This window comes from Dermacentor andersoni, chromosome 6, assembly GCF_023375885.2.
Source record: "Dermacentor andersoni chromosome 6, qqDerAnde1_hic_scaffold, whole genome shotgun sequence".
NCBI lineage: Eukaryota > Metazoa > Arthropoda > Arachnida > Ixodida > Ixodidae > Dermacentor > Dermacentor andersoni.
Window position 1 is genome coordinate 150,835,672 of NC_092819.1, and position 10,146 is coordinate 150,845,817.

The 10,146-nt window shown below is 45.5% G+C and overlaps 1 protein-coding gene across 1 annotated transcript; it reads right to left on the reverse strand.

The window, feature by feature from the left end:
• Nucleotides 1–5,426: 5,426 nt before the first annotated feature.
• On the reverse strand, nt 5,427–8,754 carry LOC140218828 (putative nuclease HARBI1). Its single transcript, XM_072288559.1, has 3 exons — nt 8,178–8,754; nt 7,201–7,339; nt 5,427–6,209 (listed from the first exon to the last, which is right to left on the reverse strand). Exons 1-3 carry the CDS (start codon nt 8,520–8,522, stop codon nt 5,692–5,694), a joined length of 1,002 nt encoding a protein of 333 aa, XP_072144660.1. The 5' UTR covers nt 8,523–8,754; the 3' UTR covers nt 5,427–5,691.
• Nucleotides 8,755–10,146: the final 1,392 nt, after the last annotated feature.

Below are 10,146 nucleotides of genomic sequence, written 5' to 3' on the forward strand. Positions count from 1 at the left end.
CTTTGTTCCCGCGTTTGTCGCATGCGTGGTCACCTCCGCTTTCCTCCTCACCATTTTGCGACACCCTCACTTCTTACGCTTTCTCCCTTCTTACGCTACGATACCCTTGTTTACGCTTTCCTCCTCGAGCCTCTTTGCTATGGCTGCTTTTTTGTCATCCTGCGCGGCGCGCCGCGTTCGCTTACGTCTTTTGCCGTGCTCGTTAGCCCGGCTGCAAGTGACGCCGACGCTCGCCGCTGGAACGGACGCCTAAGAGCTGTGCTCTAGAATTATATGTACTGTCTATGGACAACTGATCACCTCATGACCTCGCACATTTCGTTGAAGTTTGTCTCTGAATGTCTATGTACAAACTCTTTAGCCCCTCTATACAGTTATGAGAGCTCAAACTTTTCGTTTATTGCCGACTGCTTTGTACGCGTGATTGTGAAACCATGTGAAAGCTAAGTTCACGCGAAAAAAAAAAAATACAGGTTTCATAGAAGCCGAAGAGGAGCTGAGAAAAATATAAAGAATCGTGGTTTCGCCTGACAGGCGAAACATTGATTGCAATAGGAAACTATTAGACCGCTAAAGTAAGCCTCTCTATTTAACAGCTGCATGAACTAATGTGAAGATTGGCTTGCTAACTAAATTAGCAGGCACGTTCTCACGCATGCACAGGCGATCGAATTCATGTCCCTAAATGACCGCGGACGCTCGCTGTTAGAACACTGGCGTCATGAACAGATGCAGCAGCGGCGGGCGAATTCCCCGTCGTTCCACCTCTGGATTTAACGCGAACTAAGCGCGTGAGAACACAACCTACACTAGGCTGTCAGCTATCTCAGGCCGGCTAGCCTTCGAACAAAGCGCAGATTGCCTCCAAGGTAGCACACGCGGGACGCTTTCAGCTACCGCAGCTGGAGTAACAAGAGAAATTATGAGAATAAATCCGGCCCCTCCCCCAGCTATCAACCCCCTCCTTGCGCACGAACCCCGCTCTCCGCTCCCTTGCGCACGTGAGAAGACGGCGTGCACGCTCTTCGCTTTCCCCCTTTGCCAGCGCGAGAACACTGCCGCATCAAGCCACCATCCTTTCACTCATCCTCGCAAGCTTTCGCTACCATTTGCAGCACATGACGCGCGGCCGCTATGTTAATCGCACTTGGACGTTCTCGCGCCGGGGGTGACCACGACGGCGGAAATTCGAGTGAATTGTCCGTATGATTGTCATTGCAATAAACCGATAGGGTAAAGCCAAATTTCAGATTATTCGTTTTTTTTTATTTATATAAACCTCAGCAGACAGCAACGCAACGAGTGCATTATCATAGTATGGCCAAGAGGATAGGTTTCTTGTGCCCTTCATACTCTCGGCGTGCAAAACCAGGGGGCCGTATTCTGTAGCGGTTCCTTTGGGAACCGGTTCCCTTTGGCTGTTACGTCTGGATTACGTCACTCGGAGAAAGAGTGGAACGGGGCGGCGTGAGGGGAACCAATCAACGAGCGGCGGTCTGCCGGAAGATCACGTCATCATTTTTGTTTGTACTTAGGGGACGGTATAGCAATTGAAGGATGTTGCTGGTTTGATAAAAAAACATTGGTTTGTATAGAACACTTGCAAATATATTTTCAGTAATGAATGTGAGCTTGCGGCGCAGACCGCTACTGGGAGTTGTAATTTTATTTGTGTTGTTTTCTTATTTAGTCGCTAGGTGGTGTGCCATACGTTATGCAAACAAGTTGCCTCGCTTTATTTACGTTTTGGACTTGCCAGTTTGCGCGCCGAATCCGAAACTGGGTCCTCATGTTTGAGCGAGGCCGCGCGATATACTCGTGTCATTTGTTGAAGAGCACCCCTACCTTGCGAAGGCGTCGTGTGTGCTGGGTCAACAGCTGACGGCGGCGCGCAAGGAGGAGCTCTGGCAGCCAGTGACTGCCTTGCTGAACGCTGAGGGCCCGGCAGTGAAAACTGCAGCCCAATGGCGCGGCGTGTGGAAGAAAGATGTGTATAACGCCCGCCGTGATGCAGCCGCCTTGCACGCCGAAAGCAGGTAAGCACACTCGTTGACGGAGCTTTTGCGCACCATATTCTAACAAACGTGTTAATCGCAGAGGAACCGGAGGAGGCAGCCTGCCCGGACCGCGAGGGCGCGTCCTCTCCCTAGTTGGAAGGGCGAGCGCCATCGGAGTCTGCCCGCCGTTCTTCGAGCCCGACGAAGAGGTGAACATCAGCGCATGGGTTTCAATAGGTCAACGCCAAGTCGACGCGCTGTCGCGATTTATGGCAACACACACGCTTTTAATTTTTCAACTTTGCCCCGTGCGGTCCGTTTATGGAACGCACTACCAGATACCATTGCATGCCAATATAAACACACTGAATTTCGCAATCTGCTAAACGATCAATATGCCGTTTCAACCGTCTAAACACGTCATGTCTTTTGTAATTTTCTTGCATTTTTTCTACAAGTTAAAGAATTTCAGTGGTCCCAATTTCTTTACAATACTTACTACTGTATAGCGTGCAAAAACGTTTACAATGTTATTATGCTATTATGTTGTTGTTTACCATTTATTGTTATTGCTCTACATATTGTATTTGCTAATGTAATAATTTTCCATGTTCTGTGCGTACTCCTTTCATTATGCTGATGTTTATTTCTTTCCCGATTCCATACTAATATGTTACCGTATTTCCCCATTTACACTATACCTTCTCGAAGGCCTGTAAGGTACATGTAAATAAATAAATATTTACAATGTTTGCAGATGACTGTATAGTTTATATTGTCATCAACAGCGAATCTGACCAACAAGCACTACAACATGATTTGTATTTGATTGCCATATGGTGTGAAAAACGGAAAATGTCACTGAATGAGAAAAATAGTGTCCACGTCACCTTTACCGGGAAGAGCTCATACGACAGCAATCGTAACACTATAAATAATGCTACTCTTGAACAAGTGTCAGAATATAAATACTTAGATGTATTTTTTTCTGCTGATCTAAGGTGGAACAGACACGTTACTCATGTTAGGAACAAGGCTGTCGGAGCATTAGATTTTTTGAAACGTAACTTTAGTAGCTTGCCACAGAAACTTAGGGAGCAACTGTATTTCACACATGTGCGCAGTACACTGGAGTATGCGTGTGTTTGCTGGGATCCATATGCTACAGAACTTGTAGATAAACTAGAAAAAGTGCAGAACAGGGCAGTTCGGTTTGTCCTTGGCAATTATGACGGGATGCTTAGCATGACAGAAAGCAAAAAAGCATTAAATTGGCATCTTCTTGAACACCGTCGCCGAAATCTCAGATTAACATTTCTTCATAACATATACCACTCTAATACGGGGATAGCCAGGTAATTGTATTTTCAGCTGCCCACATATGTTTCTAAAAGGCGAGATCACAAATTAAAAATATGTGAGATTCCTTTTGACCCTGTATTGCATGAATTATGAAAGTCATTTTTTCAGCTTTCATTATTGATTGAATGAACAAACATGACTGTAATAATAAAGATAAAGCTTTGTGCCAAATATGGCACACCATGAAGATGGCTGAGCGCTCTTGCTGCCATGGGCGGAAAACAAAGCTTCACGGACGGTGGCCTTCTAATGTGATGTGGGGAATGAAATGAAACAGTTGTTTGCTGCGTTCAGGCACAGATGAATGTTTCACTTCCTCTATCTTACCAACGACTTGTTTGTGCAAGGTGGCCGCTTACATCTTTGTTTCTTCTCTTCAAATTCTGGCCAGTGGCTGACTTGGTCAGATCGGTCGTCTTTGGGTGGCATTGCGGCCGCTGGTCCCTGTGCTTTCTTGACTTGATCATGGAATTCGATGTCCTGACTAGGAGTCCTTCTTGGTCGCTAGTTGGGTAGGCACTTGTTATGCGAGGTAAGGCATTCTGCAATTTCTGCTTTTAATTGAGCCAGCGGTAGTACTTGTCTCCTCCTAAGCTGCTCCTGCACCCTCCTGTACAATTCCCATGCTGTTAGTACCGATAAGTCTAGCATAGGCGTAAAAATTCGAAAGTGCCATTTCTTCGACATCTGATATGTATGCAGTAAAGTCCAAACAGAGAGTCCAGCAGGTCGACACCCCCCATGTGCCTGTTATGGACCTTTACTACGCTGGGGCAATCAATTTCGCGAAACACCTTGGCGGAGGTAAACCAGCGCTGAGTCTTTTGGACTGGATCTCTCCCAACAAAGCTCGACAGAAATGTCACGGCGCGGTTGTCGTATCAACGCACACACGATAACTCTACGTCATCTATCGCGCTTGTGAGTGCCTCTGAAGCACCACGTCCTTTACATTTCAGTTCCTTTTCGCTTTTCAGGCGGCTGTTTGGTAGACAATTCGCCCTCACCGTACCGATCGTCAAAATTACATCTTGTGATAGAGTGACCTGCAGCTTCGGGCTATTGAACAGATGGCAGCACGTTATCATATTTTGTATTTCAAGTTCATACTGTGCACACACCGATTTCGGTTTCTCTGCTGTAGTTGCAGGCAAAATTGAGAAAACTAGTAACTGCCTTGAATTGGTGAGGCCAAAAAATATGCCACAATAATTTTTCTATGTTTCTGCGGTCGAACTTTTCAGAGAAAAAAAAAAAACCAATTGCTCGTGTTTGCCCCCTCCGAGTTTCACGTCGCATCCCAAAATCTACTTCACCTCTGTTTTGTGTATCACTCAAGAGATGGCAGCACTTGCCCATAATAAGTGCGCATAACTACGAGATTTACTCTGACGGTATCACATTCTCAATTGGGAATCTCACACACGCAAAAAAGAATGGTAACCGGTATGTGCCAAATATGGGACGCCATGCAATAGAGGGTTAAAAGCGACACTTTCCGCTACTCTTTCTATGTTCGTACTACAAGAGACTGGAATACTCTACCACCTGACACTGTCTGTATTTGTTCAAATGATGATTTCTTCCATGCTTTATGAATGTAATTTTGAGTGTTCATTTATATGAGTTGTACCCTCCCTGCTGTAATGCCTGAATGACGAAGCAGGTACCCAATGAATAAAAAAATAAATAAAGAAATGTTTCACTGTCATGATTTTGTTTATATTGTAGCACCTTGTTAAGCAGCAATTACGAGCATTATGTGAAATCATGCGTGCAAGAAATGCAATGTTGAAGCAACTCTTGAGTTTAAACAAAGCAGTAGTAAGCATGAGTGTCTGCTATTTAAAGAAATCCTGCTCCAATAAGTGCTTGACATGTCTCGTTTGTTGCTATACGTTTCAATATGTGCTATACAGATTGCTGAACGACATTTCAGTTGCTGTGTAACTCATGCTGTTCTTGCGTGTCACACATGAACAGACATCTACAGCTTTGGAACAATGCATACTGCACAGTAAAATAGGCATTGCAAAGCAATATTCAACAATGCAAGATTGGTTGCTATTCACCTTGGAAATAACCTTTATTTAAAGAAAATTCCCTGGCGAGACAATATTCAAAAGCACAGTGAACAAAGCAAAGGAGTAACATAATGGCACATGGTTATTTGTCACTGCATGTGTATCTGTCATGCTCAACATAGACAAATCATGTGCTTTTCACTACTGCAGTATGCAGCATACTATGATTAGCCACATGTGAGGACACGCAATGTGTTATGTTGAAGTGCACGGCCTATTTACTTTCATGAAAAGAAAAATAAAACATATTACACCAGCACATGTCTCCGCCTCATTTGCCAGCGAATGCACCGGCGCACACTTTGCAGGTAGGCAATGCGCAAATTTCTGGGCAGCCGAAACACACCAACTATGGATTCACGCACCGCACGGCCTCTTTGAAACAAAGCTCGAGAAGGCTGTACAGGGTGCGCCTGCGGTGGCACCTGTACTTGAAGCGGCACTTGTGCCTGGGCTGGCTCCTGTGCGCTGTCGTCATGTGCACCGTCATCATCTGGGTCGTCTGGCAGAGGCACGCCTGCTGCAGGGCAGAGGTTAAGCAGCGCTGCACAAGCTGCAACAATAGTGGCTGCTTTCTGAGGCGAGTAGTGGAGCACCCGATGCCTCTGCAGGCATCGGAAGCGGCTCTTGACGACTCCTATGCACCGCTCAACGGCATTTCGCATTGAGGCGTGTGCCTCATTATAGCGCCCCTCTGCCGTGAGGCGATTTGGGTGACCAGGCACAGGAGTCATGATCCATGGCTCTAGCGGGTACCCAGAGTCCCCTGTAAAGTGTTGCATGTCAGTGAACGAAATGGATACATTAAGGCACAATGCAAGAACACAGTCTACGCAAGGGCCCTTTTACAGCAGGAGCGGGTCTTGGATTTATTGTTGCAATATCTATCAAACATTTACCTTCCCGGAAAGTTGTAAAGAAAGTTTGACTCATTTTAAAGAAAAGCCCAATTTCACCTGTTGTCTTGGCTGCAAATCTCATTCTCAGGTTAAGTTGGACATGTAATATTTATTTCATACTCGTGGTTTTCTGCTCCGTTCATCCCATTTGCCCCTCCCTAAATGTACATCCTCCGCTAAAACTTATTAGCTCTTCTCTCTTCAGAAGTGTTATCTTATAAAACACTTCTAAGGTCTACTCTCGAATATGCTGCCAGTATCTGGGATCCTTGCTCTACCTTTCGTACCTCTTCTCATGAAGGTACCCAAAATCGAGCTACCCGTTTGATCCTTTCTAATCACTCCAGCACCACATGTCGCTGCAACAAAAAAAATCGCACACATTGCGACACAAAGAAAAATAGCGCTACTTGCACCATTCTACAATATATACTGCACCGATCACTAACGTCGATGCCGAAAGTTTCACGCACACGCTTATTCCTTTGTTCCAAGGACAGGGACCAGGTCCCCGAGTCCATTGTCACCAACCCTTTTCCACCATACTTGAAAACTGCCATTTTGACGTGTTCTGTAGAATTCCACTCCTGCCTGTAACGCTCCACGTGGCATTCAGTGTATTGAAATTAATCAATAAACAGCATAACATGTCAGCTGTTGTATACATGCTGGTACAAATATCTGCCTTTTAAGAGAGACTTGTTTCTCTCGATAGTCGCTGCAGGTTCATTAGGTACTGCTGCATTCACAACACATTTCTAGCAAATCACGCTTTCTTAAAGCTTGCTAGGATGCAAAACTATTTGTCTGTGAATGTTTTACATGTGGAAGAAGCACTGCTACTTTAGGTGCACTTACCAAGCAACACTTCTCCATGAAGTAACAGGCCACGAGTGAGGCGGCGGCGAAATGGAGAATACCTCCAGACGAAAGAATCGTGGCACGATCCCGGAAACCGTGGGTCAATTGCCAGGATATACAGCTTCGCGTCGCACACCTCATAAGGGAAAGCAAAGAGAAGGTGTCAGTGCCACTGCAACAAATATCTGGCACAATCTTTTGCTTACAACACTACTTGCCAATCAGTTACTGTTCAGTCAGCGAACACAATTACAGAAAAAGAGATATCAACATACGCAGTAGGCAGTTGAACTAATGATCAGCATGATAACAATGTCATCTTAACCTGCAAATGCAACGTTGGCATGTGTACACATGCTCATGTATGGCGGGCGGTCACAACACAATGTGCAAAATAATTCCTTTGGTTTCTTCCGTCCATATTGTATAAGATTCTGCTAAAGAGTTCCACCTGTGTTTTTTTTTTCAGACAAAGTGCCTATTACAAGCGAAAGAACGCGGAAACAGCATGTGCCGTATTAACAGCTAGAGCAAATGGGTGTCCACATATTCTCATTCTCCCTCACACCATTTTCATTGATGGGATGCTCCTTTTCACGTTTACAGTCTGTTGGCCACAATGCTTTAGTTTTACGTCGAATAAGAATCACAAGGGCTCGTCTTCTGTTAGGATCGCTCGCAGACGAAGACTCCCTTCACTGCTACGGCGTCTATTCCGGTTTAAATCGCGCGTAATGTGTTTACATTGTAGCATCGAAAAGGCTATTCAACTGTGATTGGAGAGCACTGAAAAAGTGCGGCCGTGTTCTATGCAAAGATCAAAGTCGTCATTACACATACAACACAAACGCTACTTTCTCTCATAGGAACGCAAGTATTACCGGCAATTGATGAAAAATAACGAAACGAAGTTTTTTACAACGTGCACTCGCGCAATCACATATCGAAAATATTTGTCAATGAACAATACTCACGACCATGCAGTTGAGGGCGTAATACCCTTTGCGGCTCCAGTACGATTCCGTTTCGCCGGGGCCGAGCTTCTTAGGGCGAACGATGGCTATCAGACTCCCGTCCACACATCCTAGAAATCCTGGAATTTTTCCACGGCTAAGAAAGCCTTCCTTGACGGCGGCTTTCTGCGCCGTGGATGGGAATCTAACCCATCCTTTTTCTTTGCCCACAACCGTAATGGCCTTGGCGACGGCTGTAATGATCCGGCTGACCGAAGGCTGCGACAGAGCAATCGCTTCTTCATTCCCGACGCACTGTTGAAAGCTGCCGGTGGCAAAAAACCGCAGCGCGCACAGCACTTTCATCGTAGCGTCGACACCACGAAATCTTTGAGGTCCGAGATGTCCTTCCAGCTCATCGCAAAGACGTCACACTACGTCTTTGGAGAGCCTAAAATGCCTTCGAAACTCTTCTTCGGCCATGCCGAACGCGTCGCGTCGTTGCCTCTCGTCGCGTCGTTGTCTTTCGGCACTCGCCAGCAACACAACCAAAGGAGCCGCCATTGCCGTCTCTGTCTCGTCTCGTCTAGGTGCCGGCTCGTCAGCTGGGCGAGATTAGCCGGCAGCCACGGTTGCCCTAGCAACCCTCGACATCATGCTCGCCCCCGCGCGCGACCCTCGAGAGAACCACTTCTCCGCGGTTCCTCTCCTAGCAGGGAACCGGTTCCTTTCCAGAAGATTGGCAACCTGTGTGACGTCATCAAAATTTGTCGTCCCGCCCACCAGGGATGACGACAACGAAGCGCCGACCAATGGCAACAGCCAAAAGGAACCGGTTCCAAAAGGAACCGCTACAGAATACGGCCCCAGTGCTATTTTAAGGCGAAAGCCTTAGGTCTCTGTTTCTATGTCGCGTTGTGAGGTACATAAAACATCACGTGACCCAAAGAAGGGAAGACGCCAACCGAAGCATGTCTAGCCGTGTAAAAGGGATAATTAATGATTAGCAAGGATAATTTATGAATGATTAGTGATTGGATTAAGGTGGATTAGGGTGTAATATGGTTGATTAAGGTGGATCAAGGTGGGTTATGGAAGACTAAGGCCAATTAAGGTGAATGAAGTAGGAATAAGTTGGATAAGAGTGAATTAAGGGGATTAAGGTGTATTACGGAGGATTAAGGTTGATTAAAGTGGGTGAAGATGAATTAAAGTGAATTAGGGTGGACTAAGCTGGATTACGATGTAATAAGGTGGATTAAGACAAATTACAGTAGTCTTTTAAGGCTTTCGCCTTCGCGTCTCTTAGACGATAGCGAATGACAGCTGGGAATTCTCACTTGCTCCTTCTTTGGTTTTTCCTTCACCCACTTCTCTCATTGTCAGTATAGCAATTCACAAGCGCCTCTGGTTGTACTCTCTCTGTTCTCTCATACTAAGCAGAGGAGTTCTAGTTTATGTCGCTGTTTATCGCAGGATGCAAGCTAAAGGGCGAACGGCGTGAATTGATAAACAGCCATTGAAAACGGCGTTATAGTGCTCTTTTTTTCTCAGCTATCCAGAATTTACAAAAAAAAATGATGTGTGGTTTATAGCATAATTCATATCCTTGAGCTGTATGTAGTACCCAAAGAGACGGCGATTATTTGCAGAAGACATCGGATTGCATAATTGAGTAATAAAATACAGTTTCTTAACGACCTTCTGAATTCAATTACGTTGCCGCCCATATTGAAATCGACGAATTGTAGCCGGTGAGTTCGCAAGGCCTAAACTGAAAATTGAAGGCTGAGAATTCGTAACAACTTTTCAGGATTGCACCAGTTTCGAAAGATTTATTCCTAAATTGCGTGGCGAAATACATGGGAGTTTCAGTTATTTTTGTGCTTGAATGTATAAAAGGGCGTTTTGTTAAAAAAAATAAGTGGGAGAAAGGTGCGTCTTTACCGCATGCTTTATGGAAAATATCTCGAAACCCGTGCCATCCTTA

Bases quoted from the DNA above. Each gene is read 5' to 3' on its own strand.
- LOC140218828 (XM_072288559.1), bottom strand. From the start codon at position 8,522: ATGAAAGTGCTGTGCGCGCTGCGGTTTTTTGCCACCGGCAGCTTTCAA. The intron at 7,340-8,177 runs GTGAGTATTGTT...TTCCCTTATGAG, and splicing joins ACGCCCTCAACTGCATGGTC to GTGTGCGACGCGAAGCTGTA. The intron at 6,210-7,200 runs GTAAGTGCACCT...AACACTTTACAG, and splicing joins TCATGGAGAAGTGTTGCTTG to GGGACTCTGGGTACCCGCTA.